At 32.4% G+C, this 27,959-nt stretch overlaps 1 protein-coding gene across 1 annotated transcript in view; it reads right to left on the bottom strand.

Moving 5' to 3' along the window:
* The window catches only part of LOC129004935 (uncharacterized protein K02A2.6-like), a 36,817-nt gene extending 12,315 nt beyond the window's left edge, over window positions 1-24,502 (bottom strand). Inside the window, exons 1-2 of the mRNA XM_054433655.1 lie at window positions 23,017-24,502; window positions 21,174-22,448 (exon numbers count right to left, since the gene is read on the bottom strand). Coding sequence (XP_054289630.1) covers window positions 21,174-22,448; window positions 23,017-24,502 — 2,761 coding nt within the window. The remainder of the gene's footprint in view (window positions 1-21,173; window positions 22,449-23,016) is intronic.
* Window positions 24,503-27,959: the final 3,457 nt, after the last annotated feature.

Consider the following 27,959-nt stretch of genomic DNA (forward strand, 5'->3'; position numbering starts at 1 on the left):
GGTAGATATTACATCCACTCTTAAGATGAGTACTGCTTATCATAAATACATTTTTTTTGTAATTCATACTTCAGCTGTTTGCCATATGTATTGAATATATTTTCTTTTCCGATAAGTGTCTGAAATCGAAAATAGAAGTGTGGGTTAAAACTTTGCAACAATGTTGCCAGTTGTATCCGTCAGTTCTGTGTAGCGACATATTATAGCTTGGGGCAGTCGAGGCTTTCAGCGTATGACAATTCCAGAGATGAGATACGGGCTTGCTGATACAAGAGCAATTGTTGGACAACCAGCAACAATAGTTGACAAAGGAGCACAGTTGTAGTCATGTTTATACAGCATAGAACCGTATATGTATGGGTGGAAATTCCATTTATATAGTAAATAATGGTAGTTTATTATTTTTGTAACCATCAAACCCAACTTCCAAGGAGCTAGTAAAACCATATTATAATTTATTAGTTTATTATACAATTTTAAATACTGTTATAGCTCTGCTTAATTATAACCCTAACTGATTACTTATTTGAACAAAATTAATTTTAACTCATTAAACAAAGCTTAGAAAAATCTGTAAGAAAATAAAGTTGTAACCTACATCACGTTGCTTACTATTGATGCAGATATCGTGGATGTAATGATGAGACCAATGATAAATGTTTGATAATGGCAAACAAAAATGTATTGAATGAATACTAATTAGTCTGGTGTTACTTAACAATGGACAATCCTAAGATTATAATCTTACACTAAATAGAAACTCATTAACACTGAAGAGTTCTTGTTAAAATTAAGTTCAGGATTCTCAACTTTGATATTACAGGAGACTTTGCGAAGATTGCTCTTAATGTTCGATAAATCCCATTTCAAGCAAGTAATTGGAAAGTACGCTTTTGATTATTCGTCTTTGGAAATTACTTCTAAAAATTCGTTATGATGGGAGTTTGAAGTAAAACATTTCTAAAACAGGAGTTTTAGTCAATTGAATTTGCAATTCTGTAGTAATAAAACAATATGTAAACAGATAAATCAATAAAAAATGTGTAACTTAATAGGACATAATAATAATATGATTTAAACATTACAATAACAGCTCACCTTTTAATTTTCGGTCTTTTTCACCACACAATGATGTTTTTAGCTGTTTTACATACGTTAATTGGTGGCTGAAAGTTACATTTTGCTAGCCATTCCAGCTGTCATCGTCATTTGGGGACCGAGCAGGTTTTTAAATCCCTAGGTTTGCAAAATCAGCTGCCCGCGTACTTCCTAAAAGATAAATGCATTTTAAATACACAATACAAAATCACTGCTGCCTAGCAACTAATTATTATTATTTTTGTTAATTCCTCAAATTATTTCTTCACATAACCTTAAAGTTGTTTTCACTATCAGTGTGCATTATTATTGTGGTGAATAGTGGTAATAGGGTATAGTGTGGTGAAAAATAGCGTTCGTACCACGGACCGAAATGGTTTTGCAGCTCTCGATCATTTTAAGTTCTCGACTTCGTCTTCAACTTAAAAACTATCTCGAGCCGTCAAAACCTCATTTTCGGCCCTAGGTACGAAATATGCTATTACGGCATAAGGCGCCAAGATTGCTGTTTTCGATGTATGCGTTGAAGCAATGAATAGTATTCATTGGTTGGAGTGCTTAGGTCACACCTTTTTCTTCCTTGGGAAAAACGAATCAGCTGAGTCAAGGTCCACCAGCTGTATATGTTCTTATCGCGAAGTTCGTGTGCTGATTTTGCTACAGAAAATAGCCATAGATTACAAATCTACCATTATTGGTATATAAATATATTTGTAGGTTTATCAATGTGTTTTGTTGTACCCTTACTAAAATAAATTACTTAATTAACATTTAGACTAAATAAAATGAAAAATGATTTTAGCAGTAATTTTTACGAAGTAACAAATGTCTCATATAAGTAACAGCTACGACCGTTAATATATGATAGCAAAACAAGCAGTTAATCATTTTTAGAGCTAACATATAAAAACTTAATATTTGTACGTTTTGCGAATGAGTTACCTCAAAGAATGGCGCAGTAAGACGACAAATATAGTAATGTCACACATAAATAAAATGTCTTTCGGCCGTCGGCTGAAAATAGTCACTGCAGGCCCTAGTAACAAAATATACTATTTATTGTAATAAAAAAATATCATCCAGAGTTATAATGTTACATTACAGTATTTATTTACAGTAATTGGAAAATTTAATGTACTATTATTTCTCAAGTGCTCTTTTTGTCGGTACGACATAACGTCCCTAACATTTCATAATTTTTTTCCTAAATAAGGTTTCATTTTAAAGCTTTTTTACCCTTTACACGGGAAATATACAAATTGCTCATATTTCAGTTTTTTTCTTAAAAATCTATCAGTTTAAAAATTTCAATTTGAATTTTTCGATCAGCTGATGTATTAATATGATGAATTGAATCAATCAAAACTCTAAACTAATTTACTTCCATAGACCGCTCGCAGTATTTTATTTTATTATTTTATTTATAAATTTATGTACTTCGTACGGGGTTGGCATACAAGTCTAAAATGCTTATTGCAGTTATAATCAAGCTTTGCGTTTGCAATGGAGGGCACGGTTTGATAAAATTTGCTTTTTTAAATTTACGGTATGGTATACTATATACTATTACACATCTACCATAGCTATAATGTTCTACCACTTCACCTAAACAATAGAGAAAAATCTATTTTAAAAATTCGTAAAAGATCACAAATTATTCATGAAATTAAAAACATAATCATAGCTGTAAACAATCCTACGTTAACACTTCTCATTGCATATCGCCGTTTTTTGTTGCTGCTTAGTTCAAACTAGCTGGTTTCATAAATGCAAAAAATAGTGCTGCAACCTGTTGGTAAATCTCATAACTTTTTAATGCTTTTGCATATCATAGAACCAACCTTTATTAGTTTAAACAGCTGACTAAATTCTTTACTTCCCTTTAAATATGAATACTCATAAGGTTAACATGGGCTTACAGAGCCACTGGGGCGGAGCCTGAAACGATTTTTGAGATAAGAATATCCTTATATGTTAATCGGGAATGTGAGCTATCATCATGCCAAATTTCAGCCCAATCCGTCCGGTAGTTAAAGCGTAATTGAACTTCAAACAAACGAACAAACACACAAACATTCACATTTATAATATTATAGTAAGACTAGTTGTTGTACCCGTGCTTTGCAACGGGAAGAGGACACAAAATAGAAACATTTTAATCCCTACATCTATTGCATATAACAGTTACACATCAGCCAACGCTTTTAGAAACAAAATTCAACTTTTATGGCCTTAAACGTTTAAGTTATTACTTTTAAATCTGGCAAGTAGTGGATACCACCATTTTGGTTTTAATTAATTTTAAATCTTGTGTAGGCTGAAATGAGAAAAACTGACCAAATCTTCGAATAAAAAATTTCTAATACATGATTTACCATCATCTCCCTTAATTACATATCATTTTTCTTTATTTTGTACATTTTCAATTTCAATTTTTAAGTTGCAAAAATACTAATTATTAAATTTAAATGAACATTCTTTAAATTTCACTCTTCTTCATATTAAATCACATCCTTCCATCTTCAGTTTCTTCACTCACAATAAATTGGTTAGCAAAACTAAGTCAGCTGTTATAAACTTTAGAAATATTGCTGTGCCTTATCAATAGTATTTTGAAATATTAAAGAAATTATATATCTATACTACAAAAAATCTTAACCCTTAATTTGACAGCGTGCCATTATTGGCACATGAGGATTCAAAAAAATGTCACGTTCGCCTGTTAACTTTTTAATTCCAACAAACGGCGTCCAAAGGTTCTTTGCCTATTGCTATTATGGTTTAGTGCACTATAGTGGATGTTTTGGAAATTACTATCACTTTAGACCAACATATAGAAAAGGAAGTATGGAGGCTTGGTGTAGAAGGTTAGTAAATTATTTCTTATTTCAATATTTAAGGCTGTTTAACTATATATCTAAGTGATTTGCACAGATTAAAGATGAGAAAACATAACCCAGATCAGAAATTAGCTTAAATATGAACATTGATCTTTTTATAAACTAAACAATTTGAGTGTGACAAAAATGGCACATTGCCAAAGAACCAGGGAACAATGAAAATTTTTGGGCGTGCCAAAAATGGCACATTACCAAAGATACAGTTATTTTTTTTTAGTATATTGAGCGCGCCTAAAGTGGCACACTGTTTATAAAACAGTGAAAGGTATTTATATTTGTAAATGTATGTCTCTTATTTCCACAAATTGTAAAATAAAAATGTTTTTTTGATGAAAGACTTTTCACTAGGCTGTTTAGAAAAGACTTGGGCTTTACAAAAACTCCCGACCATCCATGGCAACAAATATCTACCAAAAAGAGTTCTATTTCCTGCTGAAAGTGAAACTTCTTATATGAAAGTTGATTTTGCATTCCGATAAAGATTTTGGTACTTACAAATTAATATTTGCTCACTGTATCGACATATCGTGCAATAACGCATTGCTGCCACGTTGAAAATAGTTAAATTGAAAAACCAGCAAGACAACATGTCACTAAAAAATTTTAGTTATGGGATTTTTGAATTGCTAACCAAGGAAATGAGTAAAAGACAAGTTCTAAAGACAGGGATTTACTTCTTCTCACACCAGCTGCTCTGATGTATGTTGAAGATGTACACTTTGATGGTGTTGGACATTATCCTTTCTTTGTATACATCAAGAGGTCGATGCAGATTTTGTAAAAATAAAAAATAAATCGTCGATAGAGTGTTCAAAGTGCAATGCGAGGCTGTAACTGAAAGAAAATAGCAATTGTTTTGTCGGGTTTCACCAAAAGTAGATGATGTTTCTTGATGGGCATACTCTAATGAAATTTCAAACGATTTTCCTGATGGGCATGACTAATGAAATATCAATAAATTATATAATAATGTATTTTCTATTGTAATCACATAGTTTTGTAGAGGTTTTACATGTGTATACATTTTAGTTTATTTTTTATAATGACGTTTATACCATTTTATATTGGATTGATAACTTTTGTGAAGAAATTGATTTTTTTATATCTTACATATAATTATAGTTATACAATTTTGATATCCAATATGTGATAATGTCGACTTATTCAAACCCTAAAGTCTATTTTTAAGTGCTATACAGATAAACTTTTTGTATTTAATTCAACAAAAGATTCCTAGAGAAATCTCTGCATCTTTGGCAAAGTGCCAAAAATGGCACACATGAAAAAATTGTAAAAAATACTTAACAGAATTTTAAAATTATTTTTTTGAAGTTCCTTTAGACCCTTTTGATTGAAATATTGCAAGGAAAAAGTAGTTTTCAAAAAAATATTTGTTTGCCAAATTAAGGGTTAAACAAATAATTTTGCATTAAAGACAGCAGACAAAACTAATATGATTATCAAAGCATCAAGGACTAATAAATGTAATAGCAAACACAGTATATGTTTCATTGAATCTCTGATTCTACTCTAAAAAAATAACAACAAACAACTTAATATACAAATCCAGTTCTTTTTATTTCAGTTCCATCGTCCATTGCCTTTACATTTACACACTTACCATTAAGTTATCATAGTAACAGATATTTAATTGATTTTAGAAACAAAAGAACTACTTAGTGTACTTCTTAGTTTTATGATATTTTCCTTGGTTTAATTTAATCAGTGGTGTGGCAAAACACAAAAAATAAATTTATCAAATAAAGTAAATGTGAACTGAAAGCTATGTTAAAATAAAATAAAAGTATTTTGTATTACCATTTGATAATTAAATATAGTTACACATATACAACAGATTTTAGAACACAAAAATCAACGACATACAATTTAGTTATTGATGATATTTTTAGTTCAATTTAAGCATAGGTTTAGCAAAACATAATAACTTAATTTACCTAAATATACATATAAAAAAACAATGTGATGTGCAAGTTATGTTAAGTTAATCTAACACATTTTAAGCAGTTGAAATTTATTTAAAGTAGCCTCCAAATTTATACAAAACATTTAGGTTATATATTGTAATTTTCTTACTGTTTCTATGAAAATATATCAATAACATTATTTCCATAACACATTAAAAATCAAAAGCAGAGTCTAAGTTGATACAGCAACGCTTTCAGATTTTTTTAAATTTCTATAATCATTGACATTAGATTAAATAAACCAACAACATAATTGTGTGAAATATTATATTTAATTTCATTGGATCAGCTGTCTTAAATTGTGAAATATGCAATTTGGCAGTTCTTCTTGTTTACATTAAAATGTTAAAGCAAATGTAAACATTGTGAGTATTCTCATTGCAGCCATGGAGACCAATCAATATTTACTTTTAAAATTCTCACCTCAGAACTTTTAAAGCCAAAGGGGCAAAGGTCACGGCCAGCATCGAAGTGTGAATAGTCCTATAATCATCCTTGGTATGGTAGCTATATTTTTGTAAAATTTAAGCCCAGTTGGTTCAGTAGTTTTTGCACCTATTAGTAATATACATACAGACAGACACCATTAGATTTTTATATAATAGTATAGATAATGTGATGAATATCAACTTATTTAATCTAGGACGACATGTGGTCCATCGGCCAATTGAGCGTCCACAAGAGCAAGCACCAAATTCATTGGTCTAATATTCACTTTAAATACCATCAATGACGATGGGAGTGGAGTACACTTCGTAACCTCAACGAATTAAATTATTAAAAAAAATTGAAAATTATCGATAGAACTTGTATTGAATATAAATTTGTTATTTAGGTTACTAAATAAGAGAGCCTTTAACAATACCTAATTGTATTTTGTAGTCCATGGCGCATACTTTAAAGATACAACTTAACTACTTAAAGTAAAAATGTATTTAAAGTAGATTATTGTAGAATAACCTAAGATTCACTTATTTTCCACTATGCAACAACCAACCTACTCTCATTAGGAAGCCTTTATGCAAAGTGAATTAAAACAAAAGCTGACGAAGTTGCATAATCTTAAGGAGCTTTAGAAAATCGTCTTATGTTTATAAAATGTAAACCTTTCTTGCTTTCTTAAACATTTTGATAGAAGATATGACGATTGCCATTAACTTCAAAACTAATAAATATTGTAGCTGATAAGCACCGTATAGTATTTGAATTAGCTACTGTCAGCCAAACGTTTGCCACATGGCATTTGACAAATTTAATTAGTACCAGAACGTAGCAAATTTTTGTACAGGGTGACACAAAGGAACCGGACGTTTTTTAAACAGCTGTTCCATTGTTGTCGCACGTAGTAGGAAGATTGAAGTTATGTCATTACCTTCAGTGAGGCTTGCCATTTTTGTTGAAATGGCTCAGTGGACCCTAGACCATCGCGTTTTCGCATACAATACTTTAGTCCGAAATGGCGAATCCGTCGTAAAATCCAGCGGGAATTTAGTCGACATTTTAATATTGAACGCCATGGAACGGTTCCAAGCCGAAATACACTATTAAGATGGGTTTCAGGGTTCCGAACAACTGGGAATATAACAAGAAAGCAACCACCAGGCCTTGTTAGAGCTTCGAGAACACCCGAAAACATCGCCTGAGTGAGATCAGTATTGAATGAATGTTTCCTAACAAGGTGATTTCTCGCTTTGGTGACATGCCGTGGCCGCCAAGATTATCTGGCTTGTCCACTAGTGATTATATCCTTTGGGGGTTTCTTAAGGAGCATGTTCATGCTCACAAACCACGCACTCTAGAGGATTTGAAGTTTGCAATCACAGAAGATATCAATGGCATTCAACCTCCTGACCCGAGTTTCAGAGGATTTTCAGGCCAGAATACACATTTGTAGATAAGTACATGGCCGCCGTATGCATGACGTCATTTTCAAAAAATAACGGTTTTGTAACAAATGGAAAATGTTTACCTCACTATGTACAGTATTAAAACCAGTTTATCCCTTTTAACTACTGTGTACTACTTATTTAAAAAACGTCCGGTTCCTTTGTGTCACCATGTATAATTATTTTGATATTGAGTGGAAGTCTTGAATAAATAGTAGTTTAATATTGCTTTAACTCTCCCCCAGTAAAAATTTAGTGGCTATTTACTAAAAACTAGGTTTCGAAACTGGCTCCGTTATGATCACGTAGATGACATTGTGTACAAAATCTAATATCAAGAAAAGTAGGTTGCTTGGACGTCGTCAAGGGGGTTCTTTACACACAAAAACGTACATTGTATACATAAAATACAGGAAGGAGTAATATTCTCATTACAAAAACAGGCATGTATTATTTCATTGCACCGTCGCGGGTGGTTGCTGGAGAGTGTAGTAACACTTTAGTCCAGTAACATTTCGGCCAAACTCAAAATTCTTAGAAAAACAGTCACACTTCCTCCCACTCGCTTTTACAGTTGATTAAATGGAGTAATCGAGTAACCTAATAGAGTAACATTTTGGCCCATCGAAAAATTTACAAGTGTTGAGGAACGCAGTTCAGGTAGTAAGAGGCCCATGACCTGATATTACAAACATAAATCAGTATAATTCAACGAACAACTTGAAATACTAACTTGATTTGATTATACTTGTGTCTGTATAATTTTGTAGTTTATTATGGTTACTTGGCAACCAACCTGTGAGGGAAAGCCGCGCCCCCCGTTACCCTTTCGGAATCGGTGGAATCTCACCAACCCCTTTGTATACGAGGGAAGACCTTACCCAGCCTAACCTAACCTAATGCCTTTTGTTAGTTTTTAATTGTTGTTAGTTTTTTACTATCCTCCCAAATAGTTAGTAAAGACCTGTCCAATATTTTTTGGACGAAGTGTTTCTAGTGATCAGGTAGAAAGTTGGACCGCAGGCAACATCTGAAGAGTTCGGTTTAAAATGTTCCTGAGCCGTTTACTTAGGCCTAAGTTTTACGACAAGTGCTGGAGAGCACTGTGGATGATGGCGCCGAAGGTTAAGGTGATGTTCGTGTCTTGGGACATGAGCCCAACGTCCTGTGGGAAATATGAGCCGACTCGTTCGAACCTGGGATGCCTGTATTATTTTATTAGAAATTAAAAGTTAACCATAAAATAATTTCTCATTCAATACAAGTTTATTTTCCTTTTTTACGCCCATTTGAATTGGAAATTCCTGAAGGGTATCAAGTATGAAACCTTTTTTATAACTTCTATTACCTCTCAATTATTATTACGATCTTAAATCATTATGTGCTGTGCGTAGCTCAATATTTGAGGATTGATTCTAGGTTGGGTTTATGTTCTTAGACCCCTTTTGGGGTCTTCAGGTTTGCCCTATATAAACTTAATCATAATCAGCGGTTTCTGGTTTAAATACTTAAATTACTTATTGGTTTAGTAAGGCACTTATGGTTTTTTAGGTAAATTAAACCACTATATTTTGTATTACTAGTTCAGGAGCAAGCCGCAACAAATGATTAAAATAGAAAATTTTGTACCAAATTCGTAGCTTAGATATGACAAATTTCAGCTAGTAGTTGCATGTCTAGAACAAAAACACAACTGCCATTCTTATGTTATGGTACTTACTTATAGTACTTACTAATGTCATATTATAGTACTTTTTTGTACTATTTAGGGACTTTGGCGTGGACTTACCTCGGCTCAAAATTGCTTATACCTCATCAATGCAGGTAGTACAACATCTTTTCTTGGGGAATAAAGAAGGCTTAAAAATATACAAAATTCTGCTTGCTTAAAGATTGGAAATGTCACGGTCAGAGCTACACATAAGTCAACCAACTCATGCTTTTAATTTTGTCAACCTTCTTTTCATATTTTCTATAATTATTCTCTATTATAGCCCTAATGTTGATATGTGTGGATACGTTACTCCCTGGTGTATCAGGGATGCACTGTGGATATGATACTCCATGGTGTGGATTAAAGTCCGCACTAGTGAGAACTACGACTATCCGCAATACTGATCAATAGTCCTGATAATTAGAAAAAATCGTTAATACCAAGGCAAAAATGTGGTTTCGATTCCACTATAAATAGTAGGTTCCTTAGTTGTCATTAGCTGTATGGGTTATTAATTAACAGCTGTGTCTAAGGAATATGTCAGCCTTACTATCTAACAAGACTACAAGATCGCGCCACTCATCCTAATCTCATCTCCATTCATACTTGGTTTAAAATACCTACTTTGTATGGTCACAATTTCATTGAAAAGTATTAAAGTATTAATAATTATTGGGTTGATATGATATTAAAGGAGCGAGCTGATCTAGTAGTTTTAACGCGGGACTTCGGTGCCTGAGATCCCGGGTTATATTACCGCCAAATCACCAATGAATTTTAGCTAAGTGATAATACCGCAACCCCAAGGTCATGCCTGAATTAATGTTGAAAACAATGCCGGGTTCGTGCCTAGCGTTGTAGCATAATAAAATATTATATTAACTGTATTACTATACTTATGCTGTAATAGATTAACCAAATTATAATACCTGTTTACTTTTTTTAGCAATTTCATTATTATTTCAATAAAACAACGATAAGGGAGCTTGGAGAATATCTAATGTATAATTTATACAATTAACAGAAACATCTCTAGGGAAGAAATCTCTTTATCCTTTGGACGTGTTATTAAAAGTTGTGTCGTTGAGATTTCTCTTACCGAATCCTCTTAATTTGTTATTTATGAAATGCTAACTAATAAATTTCACAAAATAATTATTTCAGTTCCTTAATTGCAATTCGGTTTTAAATAATAGTATTTTAGTGTGGAGGTAATCGACTCACCACTCTACTCACTGTTGTGCAGGGTACCTCGGGATATGTTTCTCTATTACATGTCTCGCTGACTATATAAATTTTCGTTTAAGTGTTTAATTGATTGACTATGTAATTGTATGATTTGAATTCCCCCTACATTGTTGACGATATTACTGTTGTCAAGAAGAGTTTTAAGATTCTTTTGTTTTTACACTAACTAGTAACTAATGTGGAGCTACTGTATATTAAAATTGATAATATTCAGGTCAATTTGTATGTGAAAGGTCACGTACGTTACTTACAAATGCTTGTCACGACTGCAATGATTTGTGTATATTTAATTTGCAAGTTTATTCTAAGAAACTTTAATGTACAATATTGAAAAGCCGTAGTTGAAGGATTACTATTACCTTATTATAGGCCACGTTAGATTTTCATATTAGCTGTCATATTGTTGATTGTGCTTCTAGTATTTACTTTAAACAGTCACATATAAGAGAAACGTCACAGTTGAAATGTCTTATTTCTAAAAGAGAAGCCTTTTGCGACATCTCAGAAGAATTCAATTTAACTCAAGCACCCTCAACAATCTCCAGGTACGTTTTACTTTATTACTATTAGTGGTAGTATTCTTAAGAATCTTCAGAATATAGGAGCTACTTACCCTTAAAAGCTTCAATTTAACCTTATACGGAAAAGCTTAAATTTAATGGATCTTTAGGTAAACTTTTGTAAAAACAAAGTCAAAAGCTCTCAAATTACACATGTACGAAAAAAGCTACACGTAAATTTATTTATGATTGGTATTTATTATTTTTATTTGAATACACACATTTTTATATATTTTGATATATATTTACTTATTTGTCAAACTATGTGATGATTAAATTACTTTTTATTAATGCAACAGTGACCTGGTTATAATAAATATTCCTAAGTTTAACATTTAAGTCTTTGGCTTCCCCCCAAACCAATTAAAATATCGATACAACTATTTTAGAGGTTTTCTTTTTTTCGTTTCGATTGCTATCATAATTAGGAAGCAGTTGTCTTTTTCGTGATTATGTATGTCACTGAACAGTAGGAAATGTTGTATTCATATCTAATACGACTTGAATACAGCTGTTGGTAGTATTTGATTATAGTATTTGAGTAGTATTTTGATCATACCAAAATAATGAAATGATCAAACGTGTAATATAAAATCCTTTGTGGTTACTCATTTTTTAAAGTTTCTCTACACTTAAGATTTATTATTAAAAAGGACATGCTTTGAAGGGACTTTCTGATCGAATTAGGATGAGATTACTTTGTTGATTGCAGTGTAATGGACGCCATTATCTTGGACAAATCCCTTAATCGTTCAATCATCGATTGAAACAGCTTCTTGAAAGCAATCAAGGTGTTCTTTGCTTTGAAATAGCTTGGTTTAAATTGTGTGTAGTCACAAATAACTTGAACTTATTACATTGAACAACTATCAGTATAAATACGTTATTCAATAGAAAAAATGAGTTTCAAATTCACTCATTTTGATAATTGAAAAAGTATAATTATTATAAGTAATATTAATAATTATTAAAGTTATGCCGGTTGCTTTTATGAACTCCATTTTCAGATTTTATTTATCTTCTTTAAAATACATTTTATTTGATTATTTACTTAAACTGGTGGATCCTGTAACAAATATAAAAATAATTATATGTACTGTTTGTCTTTAATAATTTTCAAAAAGCTGTTGTTGGTCAATGTTTTTTAGCGTATACTCCGATTCCCACTGAAAATTCTTAATGAAATGTTTATTAAATTATTAAAATTAAATAATTATCTAGGTTTGGGATTTAATCTGATGGAAAATAGAGTTATTTTCAAGCTTGAATTGTGATAGAAGAAGTTGAAAGTGATATATTTAGGTCGAAAACAAAATCGTAAAGCCTCAGTAAGTTCGCAAATCAAGAACAGTGGTTTTGTTTTTACACTTTAGTCTAGAAAAGTTACTTCTTATTTGAGTGTGAAAAATGATATGTTCCTAGTGTTAAGGTTTATACAAAAATTTAAAACAGGTTCAAACTAACACTTAATTACTATATTAAATATGTTGATTATTTTATTGTACTATATGCTGTACTATTTTATCGTATTGTACAATTTCTTCGTGTAGGGTAATTTTTTAAAAAGCTAGACGTGATACTAAATACCAAAATTGAAATGATCCAAACGTGGTGTTTGATTTACAGTTGGATGTATTTACATTGACATGTACGATTCGCAATCCAAAGATCTGTTGGCCTGTTTCAGTTATAATGCTGCATAATTAAAAATTTTAGGCAGATATGTTTTTTTTTATAAAAAAAGTGTACGCTCTACAAACATAGCTTAGATATTAATACATTACTATAGAAGTTGTAATACTTTTTAAATTTGATTTCATCCCATAAATAAACCTTTCAAAGTAACTATTTTTATTAGTTCAATCAGTTTTTTTTAAATATGGTATCGCACACCCAAGAGTAAATTCTTTAAGCAGTGTATACTGCAATGAGATGATCTGTTTATTTATGTTACTACAAAGGCCTAGCTCTTTCGCAACCACGACTATTTATAAAAACACCAGACTGCTGGACTCAGTTTTAAACCGTTAAAATTAACTGATTATCTCTTCAAGACGAAATCTAAATCCACTCAGCTGTATTGTAGACGTTTAAGCAAATAAAACCTTACATTGTGTTACAACTCAAAAATAATTTTTTTTTAATCCCTTACGTACAATTTTGACAAACTATATGAAATGACATTCATCTATTTCATGAAAACGTAGGCCCTAATACTGTTTGATTTGGACATATTAAGTAAGTTTATATTTCGTGCTTTTATTAATATTTGTTTCAATGTAGTATGTTATCGTTTAGAAAACAGCATAATTAATTCTTATTTGTGGTTTAATGATGGTGTAAAAATATTGTTCTTCAATTATACTAAATTATTCCTGAAGAAATCTCCTTAATCCTAAAACTATTACTATAAAGTACAAGGTAAGGTTAGCAAGGCTTAGTTAAATTACATATGACTACTATTTAAATGGAAAATTATCTTTTGATGTTATTTTTTAATCAGAAAATATAATGTATTTTGTGTCACAGCATTGTCGTGTATAGGCTTTGAATACCCATTGACAGATTTTGATCGAAACAGTTCGACTCAACAATGTTTGGCGTAATAATTTTTAATGTTCATAAATATATCGAGTAGATAAAAGTTTTGAGATGTACTTACCAAATATAGCACACGATGAGTATAAAACTAATTACCTCCATTCCTTAATGCATGAGCTACAAAAGGGAACATAAGACGATCTACCTAAGCCTGCATAAGACGATTAACTAAAGTTTTCATTAACTTTGCTTCAAACATAAACTACAAACTTTAATGAGAGTGATAATTTCTAAACACCTTATGGTCTTTAAGGAAGTCAAATATTAAGTTTTAGTGGTTTATATATAATTTTCGAAATAATTTCTCTATATGCTAATGAATCATTAAAACAAGTATGAAAAACAAGTAATACCTAAATAATACACTGAAGAAGTTTTCGAAAGTAAAATATAAAAGTAGTTAGATGAGACTGTTGCCTTTTATTATATGTGGGCTATTTTGGTCAATGTAGTTAAGTCAACACGTAATCGTAATAAAGTTTTGACACAGTATTATACAAACAATATGTCAGTATTAATACTTAAACGGTCATTAACATCAGAAGAATTAAAATTCTCTCAATAACGAAATTTGGCAAGATGGAGTTACCGGTCATTGTAATGAACGATCAACAAAACCATTAGCAATTAGAACGCTACGGATTGGCACATCGCCATCCGGGATCGGGATTGATAACTCATAACGGTTTGGTATAAGGTTGAAAATAACTTTTTATCAAAGCAATCCTTGAAGAAGTTTGATATCTTGGGAAAGGCAGGAAATAGTATATTCCATTACTAGAACCGAAACCAAAAGTGACATTTCCGGCACTCAAGTTTCACAGGAAACCCGAATTTCACGTGGGAGACGAAGCCGAGCATGTGAGAGTTATTTTTACGTAAGAAGCTAAAGACGGGAATAATGGGACAAGTTCCGGAAAATCACTTTTGGTTCGAGCTATGAACGATAATTTTCATCACGACGCAAAACTATACACATGCAGAATAACATACTCCAGTAATATTAAAACTATGGTCACGTTTAATTTTATTGTTCAGAGTTCATTGTTTGCGACAATCCCTTCTTGGTTTGTATGTTTTTGATGCTTCGGAAATCCATATCTTCTTTTAGTTTCAGAGCACTTTTTATAATTGAAATTTATCATATGCTATATAATATATGGCAGGGGTATTTATTTGTGGTAATGTCATATCAAACACATGATAAAAGACACAAATTAAGTCATTATATGTTTACATTTTATAGTAACATTCAACATTTCAACAACCAAAATTAACAAGAAACCTGAAGAGTTTTCAGTGTGCTTGACTTTAATTGAATTTCTCTTTTAACAAAATGTCAAATAGTTTCTTCTCTGAAGCTGTAAACACGACAATGTTATCTGTGACGAGAGACGATTTTAGTGACTTTTAACTTAAAACGAAAATTGTTCTTTATATTTGTTTTTTGTCTCTAATTGCTTACAATATTTATAACTCACAAGTATAACCAGTATAATTTCACCTTACTATTATAACTTCTACACATTCTTTGCAGGTTTAACTGACATTGAAATTATAAAAACTTTTGCCTTAACAATTACATGAAGTTGTCGATATAATCTCTCTTTAGAATGTTTTAGGTGTAGTGGAATATACTTGTATGTAATTTGTAGTGAAACTGGATTTTTTTTTTTAGTAAACTGTTAGGGGGTCATGTTCATATGTTCGTACGGCTTTATTGGCAACATACAATGCAAATTACATAGCAATGCTGCATTTTCAAAAAGCAAATACTGTGTATTGGTTGTTATGTGAATAGCAACGTTTACATGCATTGTTGTTAATCAACAAATCTTATGAAGGATGATGAGATCTAGTTTAGGAAACATGACCTTCCTATGCCAGCAGCTGCTTAAATGATAATTTATTAGTGCTAATCTTTTTACAGCCGAAGTGCATTCTTATTTTCAAAAATATTGCTTAAGAGCAAGTTAAGTGGGCCACGGTTTGTAATAGGCGACTCCAAATAATCTGTCAAGATATTTAATAATATCTAACAGAAACCTTTAGGCAAGATTTCTGTGTTCTGTGGGAAAGGTTGATGTTATTAGGCACGATAAAAACACAATGAAATTCTTTTCCAGATGAAGAATCTGTTGGTTATTAGCCAACAAATGTAATAAATAATTGTATTAATATAATTATTTTAATTAATTATACTAATAATTTTAATGATTTAAGAATTTATACTATTAGTATAAATATATGCCGCATTGTGACATTCACCACAATCCAAGCGCATTTAAATGGCTGTGGCCTGAAATCTTTTGTAGTATCTAATTAGAGAATATATTATATAATATCTGGGTAAGTTAAATAGGATTTTTTAGGCTGCTGCTTTGAGAATATTTTGTTAGAGATTAATTAAATGGTTTTTCTTAATGAGTAGCGTTAGTAAACATGGACAACCATTTTTGTTAGTCTAATAACATTCAAAAGCTCTCTGAGAGTTTTAAGTTCTTATTTGTTTATCTATATTATATTTTCTCTAAGCTGAATGATTAAATCAAAGTAACCGTTCTGAAAAGTCAGCAGTAAATTCCAATTTTCCAAATCAATCACACATTTCTACACACAAATTAATAAAATTAAATCCAGTTTCCGTTAACCACTGTTAATTTACCAAAATATAGACAGCGCTCATATTGTCAAAGTGCCCTTCTGCACTTGTATAATTTTGTAATATAGTACACAATGTCTATTATAATATATGTCTGTTGCCTTGAACAGTATAATAGAATATAGGTGAAAGTAGTACAAAAAAGGCAGAAACCAACCCGCAAAAGTTAACTTGCTATGAAATAATTTTAAGAGTTACTGTAATATTAAGTTTTCCACTGATTTTGTAATAGAACATTTAACATGACACGATACAGAAATAAATAAATTTTAAAATTAGAAAATAAATTGCACATACTTCATTTTGAAAACTTCCCTTTAACATGTTGTGTGAAATACAATTTAAATATTAACAGCGGTTTTATTAAAAAGTAGTGTACAATTGTCCATATGGTCATAATGTAAACAAATCTGGGAAGGGAACTTTAAAGGCCTCTGGGGCAGAGCCCCAAGGGAATTCACCTCGTTTTTATTTTGATTGCTTATCTACAGATTAGGACCTTTCTTTAGACGATCCTACCGTGTATCTATGCCCAGCCGTTCTATCAAATTAGTAGAGACAAAAACCCAGTTTTTCCTCCATAAGAATAACATGGAAATGGAATTTTAAAGACCACTAGGGTAGAGCCCTAAGGGAATTCCCCATTATATTTTGATTGCTCATCTACATACTTTTTTTAGACACCTCTAAAGTGCGGGTTTCTACGCCTAGCCGATCTCTGAAAATTAGTGGAGACAAACCACCCGTTTTTTTCCTCCATAAGAATAACATGAGAATACAATGCCACTGGGGCAGAGCTCCTAGGGAATTTGCCTAGTTTCTCTTTTGATGGTTTATTATGAGAACAGCAAACCAGCTGATCTAATATATTACAATTATAAAAACCAATTTTTGTTTACATTACTTTGTTTTCTTGAAAACCATACCAAATTTGAGTATGTAGATGTCCAATGGTAAAAATCCATTAGTCACAACGTTGATTGATAGTCCCATAGGAAATTTTTAGGCTCAGTTTATAGATATAATTTAAAACCTCAATATAACCAGGGATTGCTTTAAACAAGTTTAAAAGACTCATTTATATCTCTTCATACCTCTTCATATTATATAAAACATTTTATATACGGTAATACACTATCAAGAGTTGTCACAATTACCCAAAAACTTAGAGTCGATTCTGTTCAATAACATTCTTTTTGCGTAAATTGGAACATACCTTTTTACAGTAGTTTTTTTAAATGTGTTTAGGTGGTTTGCTCTTATTTTTCACATTTAGTTAATATTTTTAAATTTTTGTTTGTATTACAATAGTCGTGAACACATTATGTATAGTTTCATCTAGCTATATTTTAATCTAAATTCCTAATTAGTTGGATATGTCTTACATTTTTATAATTTGGAGTTGTACAGTTTTTTTTGGAAATCACGATAATATTTTCCTACTTATGGCAAACTGTTCTACAACAGAAACATACAATACTCGCTAGGGACAAGAACATGATATAGCAGTGCTGTAAGGTCGAGGTTTTGTTGGACAGATTGCTTCCTTATCTCCCCTTCACTTGTGGATCTCTATACATTGTAACATTGAAGTAGGCCTAACAACTTCCAGCGGGGTCTTAGTAGGGTATAATAAACAATGATGATATGATTTTCAAGGAATCACAACTTTAAAGAAAAATTGAAGTAGATGATATGTGTTTTTAATTTTAAAATACATCCGAGTAGATTTTCCTTTTACTATCTTACATATCTGCATTAAGCTATCGTAAGCAAAATGTTAACTTTCATTCGTAGCCCAATCTTTATGTTCCTTAGTACCTGAAATTTAAATTTACACATTTATCATTGATCGTTGAAACAAAAAACCTGTTTTTAAACCCACCACTGGTGAGAGAAAACAAAACAAATTACACATTTATCATTAAATTTAGAAAACAGCCACTTTTCCGTAGATTTGTAAAATTCTCTTTGGTTTGATTTTCTCTTTATTTTGCTCTCTAGAGATCCATAGATGTTTTAGACCGGCCCTTTCCTGACATTCGGGGTAGCAGCTTATAGATGGGTGTTTTGATCGCTGGAGCCTTAGACAGACATCCCTTAATTTAGTATGATACTTCTGCTGATGAAATACTGTAAGTGCCTGTTCAAAGTTCTCACAGATATGGTATCAGGTATTAAAACTCTTTCTCATACAAAACATGCAAGAGTTCACTAACAATGACAATGATACTGGGTAAACTTACTGACGAAAGGTGAAGAAAAGATTCCCAGGAATGCGCAACAAATAATTGAGCTACAGAGGAAATTCCGTAACTTAGCCAACTCAATGGAAGAACTTATTTCATCTTTGTTTCATTTAAGTAAGCTATTCAAAAGATATATGGTATAACCCCTTTCAGTCACGTATAGAAGAAAAGCTAAAAAAAATCCCTTGTTTTATTAGAGTAAAAAGATCGACAAAAGAGACTTTCACAGAAAATCTTGGAAATCAGATACAACAAATCAACGAAACATAATCACTCCACGTGCAAACAGAATATGAAATTCAGAATTATGAAATTTGTGTAATTGGGTTGTGTATGATGATCTTAGTAATAGGGATGAACCTCAGAAAATAACCTACCCTCTTACACAATCACTGTACAGGACACGAATTAAACATGTCAACATATTTATTAGCATAGCTGGCAAAAGGCCTCATGAAATTAAAAATTTGGAAAATATTGGTGAAGCTTTTATTTCAAATTTATATTCATTCCAATATTACCAGTTCTTCTTGAAGATATGTTTCCACGTTTTTAAGAAACATCCAAGGACATAAAACAAACACGACTCCTGAAAAGCTTTGAGGATGCTTGACTTTCATTGAGTTTTTCTTTTAATAAAATCCCAAAACGTTTCTTTTATTAAACGGGAAACACGTTGCCACTGTCATTTGAGATGAAAACTTAACCCTCTCTGCAATGTTACTTTAATGCTAATTTTATTTATGTACTAATAAAACAGTAAACTTTACTTGTGATAGATTTTTAAAAATGAAATGATTTTTTCTTAAAATCATCTTACATATAATAGTAAACTGAGGATTCTTTAAACTATTTATTTAAGTTTAATCGATCACGACTTTGTTCAGAATTTTACACAATATGTCCCCAAACATCAACAATTCAAATCGAATCTGGATGTAGCAGATGTGCATTTGCAAGAAACCCCGTAGTGTTTTTGAATAACATAATAACAAGAAGTGTCGGTAAATCTGAAATAGATTTATCAATGCTTTTTTGATGACTTTTTAAAATACAGTTTTTGGGATCATGTAATTAATACCTCTGAAAAAAAACTTCATGGAAAGTTCTCCTATCAGTTTGTATCATTACAAAAACCGTAATGTTTATTTTATATGTGACCTGTGAGTAGCCTGAAATGTTGAGGTCAAACAAATATGTTAACTGTTAAAGTCAATTATTATGACTTAATTTTTTAATAGACATTTTGTCGATAAGATAGTTAGGGTGGATTAGCAACTGTTCTATCGCTACAATACTAGTTTTTTTTTCAGCAGTATTAATTACATGATCCCAAAAACTGCATTTAATAAAGTTATCAAAAAGCATTAATAAATCGATTTCAGATTTACCAACACTTCTTGTTATTATTTTATTCAAAAACACTACGGGGTTTCTTGCAAATGCACATCTGCTACATCCAGATTCGATTTGAATTGTTGATGTTTGGGGACATATGGTGTAAAATTCTGAACAAAGCATTGTATTTTGTGTGTGAAGTCTTAGGTTTAGTAAGTATAGTAACAAGATTGGCAGTTGACAAGGTTTGAGTCACTCAAACCTTGTGAGACAATTCGACAAGTATTGAATTGTCTCACAAACTAATAAAGCATAAAAGGTCTGAACTAGAAAAATACAATTACAGCCAGCCTTCTTTATGAGGGGAAACAAACTTCCCTTTTGAAAATGTCATGTACTATTGCACTGCTTAAGTTACTAAGTTTATTTGGACTCATAAAACGTGGTAAACAGTACAAACACATGATAACGTTTCTAAAGACTTTGCAAGAAGAGTTCACTTATGATAGTGAGCAACTGCAAGGTTTAGCTTTCTCCAGTTTAAGTAAGTAAATTTAGCATACTGTATGAGTGTACAATTCCCCCAAATTTTAAATTGTATACTTAATTGCCAGTGGATAAACAATGTTTTTTTTCATTAGGTGTAGAAATATATAAGTTTTTAGGCGTACCTACCACCATTGTGGGTATAGAACAAAAGATAAAAATATTAACGCATTGCCATCCCATTTATTGTTTTTAATACTGTTGATTCCACTAATTTTAGTAATAAAAGTTCACATTTTGTATAAGAAAATAGAAGGTAAGTTTTTATTAAACCACAATCTGTAAGTAAACACAACAATTCAATAAGTAAACAAAATAATAATTTGAACACATGTTAGAAATAAAATGTAAATACAACATATGCTAACACCTCCTCCTCTATTTACTGTGCTGCGGCACTTTACGAAGAATCAGCTGGTCAACATGTCTTCTTATTATTCGTCCATCTTCCAGCTGAACTACGTACATTACATGTCCTTGCTTTTGAGTTATATAGCCCGAATACCACTTGGACGAACCATTGACATATTCCCGCGCTTGCACTTTATCTCCAACTTTGAAATTCCTTTTTATACCGACTTGGACTCCCTTCTTCTGATATTTGTTCGGTTCTAATGTTGGAACAATTATTGCTAGGTTTGTTCGTACACTCCTTCCAAACATTAGGTGATATGCTGATGTACCTGTTGAATTCGGGGATTGCCTGAGTTGCATTAGAAGTCTTTGGATTTTATTTTGCAGTGTACCCTTTTCTCCCTCCATGGATTTTAACGCCTTCTTGACAGTCTGCACGTACCTTTCAGCCTGGCCATTTGAGTTTGGATGGTATGGTGCCGTTGTTCTGTGAATAATCCCACATTCATTCATGAAGTTTTTGAACTCTTGAGAAACAAACTGTCTTCCATTATCTGAAACTAGGATGTGAGGAAACCCAAAAGTTGAGAAGATTTTCCGTAATTCTTGGACTGTCCATGTACTTGTAGTTGTTTTCGTCTGTATCACATCCACCCACTTACTAAAGGCATCCACTAATATCAGGTACTGTTGGCCATCTGTTGGTCCTAAGAAATCAATGTGCACCCTCTCCCATGGATTAGAAGGTTGTTCCCATGGATGGATAGTTTTCCTCGGGTTGTTGCATTTTTCAATGCATTGTCGACATTCAGTTACCATATCTTCAATATCCTTGTCTATACTTTTCCACCAGCAAAAACTGCGAGCTAAAGCCTTCATTTTTATTCCTCCTAAATGAGCTACATGTAGTTCTCGAAGCACATGAGGTCTGAGAGATTGAGGTATCATGACTCTCCAGCCCTTCAGTACACAATCATCTTGAATGGACAGCTCGTTATCATGAAATCCGTATTGTTCAACAGATTGTCCTGATTTCAAGGCCTGTAGGACTGGACCCAAAACAGCATCGTTGAGAGTTTCCTTAGCCACCACGGTACTGTTGATATTGAGTGTTTCCAGTTGATTTATGTGGTACTTCGAGAGGTCATCTACAGAATGTTCTTGTACAACTTCGATAGGGAATCGAGAGAGATAATCTGCATTGCAATGATGAGCAGTTTGCCTGTACTCTATGTCATAGTCGAACCCGGAGAGAAAGTGAGCATAGTTGAATATCCGTGTTGCCGAGATTGTTGGTAAGGTCTTTGCTGGATTAAAAATTGACACCAGCGGTTTGTGATCAGATCAAAGTAAATTTGCGGCCATAACAAAACGGGAAAAACTTTTTCAGGCCCCAATATATTCCCAAGGCTTCCTTATCGATCTGAGAGTATTTTTGTTCTGATTTTGATAAAGATCGAGAGGCGAAGGCAATTGGCCTGTCTGTTCCATCCCTATAGCGGTGCGAAAGAACGGCTCCTACACCTACCGGCGAAGCATCAGTAGCTAAGACCAGTGGCAAGCTAGGATCAAAGTGTACCAACACGTCATCACTTGTAATAATTTCTTTAATCTTCAGAAAACTCTGTTCACAAGCAGAGCTCCATGTAAAAGTGTTTCCTTTTCGTAGCAGCCAATTCAAAGGATGTAGCAGTGTAGCCAAATTCTTTATGAATTTGTTGTAATAATTCGCAAGGCCTAGGAAAGTTCGGAGTTCAGTTACGTTCTCTGGTCTTTTACATTTTAAAATGCTCTGCATTTTAGCATCTGACTTGTGTAGTCCTTTGCTATCAATCACATGACCTAAGTACTCAATTTTGTTCTGGAAAAACTTACACTTCTCTCTATTTAACCTCAAATCATTTAACTTCAATCGTTCAAACACCTGTTCCAGTCGACGAAGAAGCTGTTCCCTGTTAGATCCTTGGACAATTACGTCGTCAAAGAAAAATTGTACGCCTTCTAAGTTATGTAATGTTTTGTCCATGAATCTTTGCCATAACAAGGGTGCCACTTTTACTCCAAACATTAATCTGTTCACTTTAAACAGCCCTTTGTGAGTACTGATTGTTTGCATGATGGCACTGTCTTCGTCCATCTCCATGTGCAAGTATGCGTTACTGATATCAAGAGTACAAAATATCTTTCCACAATGCATCTTTGACATGATATCATCAATCCGAGGTATAGGGTAATGTTCGTCTTTAATAACTTTGTTCAAAGTCACCTTGTAGTCAGCACATATTCTGACTGAACCATTGGGTTTGACAACCGGCACAATGGGTGTGCCCCAATCGGATGATTCGACACGTGTGATTATACCCAAAGTCTCCAGTCTTTCAAGTTCCTTCTCTACTTTTTCTTTTAATGCATATGGCATGTGTCTAGGTTTGATGTACATTGGCTGGGTTTCGTCTTTTACATTAAAATGACCCTTTTCTTTTGGTATTTTCCCAATGCCTTCTTTCAAAATGTCTTCGTATCGAATCATCAAATCATCTAGTTCTTGGATGTTTTCGTTTTCACTTGAATTTAATGAATGTATGTCAGCTGCATCAAGTTGAATCTCTCTTATCCATTCTCTTCCGAATATAGAGTCTACACACTTGTTAACAATGTACAGTTTTCCAACAAAACTTTGATCTTTATACTGAACATTTACAAAAACAACTCCTCTTGGATTGATTATTTCCCCAGTGTATGTCTTGAGTTGAACATTTGTCTTGAAAATCCTTTTTGGAGAGTTTAAAAGCTTAAATGTATCATAGGATACAATGCTGAGAGCCGCTCCTGTATCTAACTCCATTGTCATGAGTCGTCCTTCCACTTTTACCTCGAGCATAAACTTGTCATTTGATTTTGAATGAAGTTGGTAAATTTCATGAGTGTCATCATCGCTTGTATTTTCTGCGGTTTCATCTGATTGTTTTACTTCTTTGTTTGGTTTTCTTAGACATACTCTTGCTAAGTGACCAAAACGTTTACAAGAGTTACATTCTGCATTTTTGAACTTGCATTGATGTGCTCTATGTGAATCATCACCACATCTATAGCATTTGTTTCTCAGTATCTCCAAACGAGTTTGATACTCAGAGAGTTGTATATTGTTAGATTTACAAGGTTTCCTATCTGGCTGTTTGTTCTTGCTTGATACTTGGTGTACTTCCTCTTGATTTTCATTTGTCTTTACTATTCTGCTCTCACTTTTCGCTAGTTCCAATGTAGCAGACTTTTCGACTACTTCTTTAAACGGTTGCAATAGTTTATCTTGAAGAAGTTGAAGACGTATATCAGAGTCTTTTAATCCCCTGACAAACTGCATTCGAAGTAGAATTTCAGATACAGATTCATTACAACTTGTACAAGTAAACTGACATTCTACACTGAGCTTTCTAAGAGCATTAGCGTAAGCTTGTACAGATTCATTACACAATTGGGTACGTGTCGTAAATTTGTGCTGACGTGCCCAAATACTGGGTTTTGGTTCTAGTTGAGCCATTAACATGTGAATCAATTCCTCATATGGCTTGTTGTGTGGGTCATCTGGTATGCAAAGATCGTATAGCTGTTCATGTATTTGTGGGGTGATTGCCTGTAAAAATAAATCCACTTTGACTCTTGGACTTAAGTTTCCCCGTAATTTTGTGTAGTTTTCAAAGCGTCGAGTGAAGTTTTGAAAACTTTCCTCTGGTGTATACGGCTGGAAAGGAATATTAGATACATTTTGACATGTTGCAGAAGCAGAAATTGCTGTATGTGTATCGTACTTTTTCTTTTCTGCTTCAAGGAATGTCCGTATCTCTCTAAATATTTCTTCTAACTGCCATCGAATTTCTAATTCACTTTCTACTGAATTTGTGTGAAGTTCAATATTTGACTGTGTAACCTCAATTTCAGCCCATATTGCTAAAAGTTTATCTGTGTAGTAAGTGCATGTATCTTGAGAATGTTCACATGTTGGTAAATCATCCTTGAGTTTGATCAAGCGTAGTTCTAGTAATTTCCTTTTCTTTAGACATAAGTCAAATTCTTTTCTACTTACCATTTTACTCGTCGCCATTATTGATTCCACTAATTTTAGTAATAAAAGTTCACATTTTGTATAAGAAAATAGAAGGTAAGTTTTTATTAAACCACAATCTGTAAGTAAACATAACAATTCAATAAGTAAACAAAATAATAATTTGAACACATGTTAGAAATAAAATGTAAATACAACATATGCTAACAAATACTTTAATAAAGGTTTTTATGTTTACATATTTAATATTAGAGAATTTAAACGTCGTTGAGTGCACAGGTATGCTGCGATTGGGGTTTAATATATTTGGACTTATTTATTCAAAAGTAAAATATTTTTCTGTGCTGTACTCTGTGGAACTATTGTGGCACTATTTCAAATCATGACTAACACAGCATGTTGTGATTATTACAACCTACAAAACAGTTGCCGGGTAACAGCTAGTTATATTTATTTGTAAACATTGTAGTTCAAAAAGTCTGACATTGGCCCACTTAAAACCCTCTGGGGCGGAGCCCTTTTGACGGATCTGCACCAAACTTCACACAAATCATCCTTTAAAGATGCTTAATAATGCCTGAAAGTTTCATTAAAATCTGGCAACCGGTTTCGGAGTCCATAACGTACATACATATATACATAGTTCCTCTTTTATAGATATAGATGAAAGTCTGATTATGTGAATAAACATAAATTAATATTGTTTTTATTTCTTTTTTAGACACCATGACATCATTTGCTAAGACCTCGGTAGTTTTTCTTCTATTCTTTGGATGGTGTTGGGCTCTTTATATTAATCAAGAATCAGAATTAGAAGTGGATGATAGAGGAGAGGACGACTCCGATTTTATCTTTGATGAAAAGGATGTTGAAGAGATTAAAACCGGTAGCAAGCGTGAATCTAACCAAGTGAACTGTAAATGTAGTAAAGTTAAATGTAGTATGCGACTTGGATGATTGTAAAGTAAACAACACTTGCAACTCTTAATATGTTTATGAAACAAAAATATAATTTGTTTAGTACAATTTAATTTTTAATTCGTTTTGTTAATATAGTTTAGCTTTTTTCAGTTCTAGCTCTAGCTCTCAGTCAGTTTTGGGTAAAAAATTATTATATTTGATCGCTATGATGATTATCTAATGACTCAGATTTTTAATGCTGAAAATTATTTGCAAAAGGGCATGAAAAATATGTGCTTCAACTGTCACTTTACTGCCAAATAATCGACCCCTCGTGGTCTTTACTAAAATGCGTTTTAAGAGAATGCTTTTAGGTAGATCATTACAAGATCCTCAGTCCTGACTGTTACGTTGAATTCAAGCCATTTCATGATAAGTAGGCTAATAGTAAGGCTTTTTGAATGAGAGGTTGAGCTTTAAAAGGTAAGATATAATTTTAGAAGAGAAAAACTTTGATATATTAGATGTCTGAGGTCACACATATACATATATCGGGTGATCAACTCAAGGAGGCCACTCCACCATTGGGATATCGGAAACGGTAAGAATTAGAGAACACTTTAAATGGGGGACATTCCTTTATTTTTGTGGAAGTTAAAAATATGAATTTAGCTATTTGAAATTCAGCCGCCATTTTCCAAGATGGTGGCCAACTTTGAAATTTATATTTTATAATGTTTCCATATAGAACATGCAAAACTTTTTTATTCCTGCCATTTTTCCATAAACCCACTCGTTTAGGAGTTACAGATTATGAAAAAATCACTTCCCGATGTACATTTTGCATCATGTAGCTCCTAAACGAGTAGGTTTATAGCGAAACTGGGAAGAGTAAATTTGCAAATTGGAAGTCTTCAAATTGCATCCAGATTCCCAAAAGACCATAAAATACGGACAAAATATAGATTTATTATTTCAAAAATGGCGGCCATTTTCCAAAATTGCAGCAAACTTGAAAAGTGGAAAACTGTGTATTTTATGGTCTTTTTGGAATGTGGATGCAATTTTAAGACTAATAAAATAAAAATAAACATAAAACAAATATGGTTGGGGGAAGTTTTTTATTGAACTGATAACTCCTACCGAGCCGCAAGCACTAAGTGCATAATTTAGGGTAGAGTGGACATATATTCTAAAAATATAGCCAATACATTAACTTAATAATACTTACCAATATTACTGAAAACGTTAAATGACTTTTAAATGAATCTATGGCATTGCATTTTGTTGATTTTCTAATCCTCGGGAATCATTGAGTTTACATTTAGGAAGACTTGTAAACAGAATATGGGGTTTTATTCATATCCCGTTACACTTTAAATTAGTCAGTTCCAGTGAAATCTGCCATGTGACGCAAACAATTTGGTTCCCAGGCTGCACATATGACACAGTAAACGGTCAATAATTAGAATATTAATGTGTTCAATGTTCTACTATAGAATCTGAACGGCTATTCAATAGTATTGGTTCATAGTGAAATGGTATTAATTAAATGCTATATCTTTGTACGTTTAGAAATAAAGTGCTATTGCTCAAAAAACTTTCTTTATAAATGTGTTGTATATTGTTGTTTTATTTATTTACTATCTTTAGCTGTTGATAAAAATATAAGAGCTGTTGATATGGGGTGGGTATATTAAACTTCAAACAACACAAATTTAAAACTCAAGTAAGATGCAAGTATCCGCTTGTGGTTTCATTAACAAACTATGAATCAAACAGTCACTGTATCACAAAAACTAAGTTACTAACGGCCAGGTCTATTAGCAGAGACTGAATGCGGTAATGTTTATTAGTA

Source organism: Macrosteles quadrilineatus, unplaced genomic scaffold, assembly GCF_028750875.1.
Source record: "Macrosteles quadrilineatus isolate MER2022 unplaced genomic scaffold, UCM_ALF_1.0 Scaffold_13__1_contigs__length_4303367, whole genome shotgun sequence".
Lineage (NCBI taxonomy): Eukaryota > Metazoa > Arthropoda > Insecta > Hemiptera > Cicadellidae > Macrosteles > Macrosteles quadrilineatus.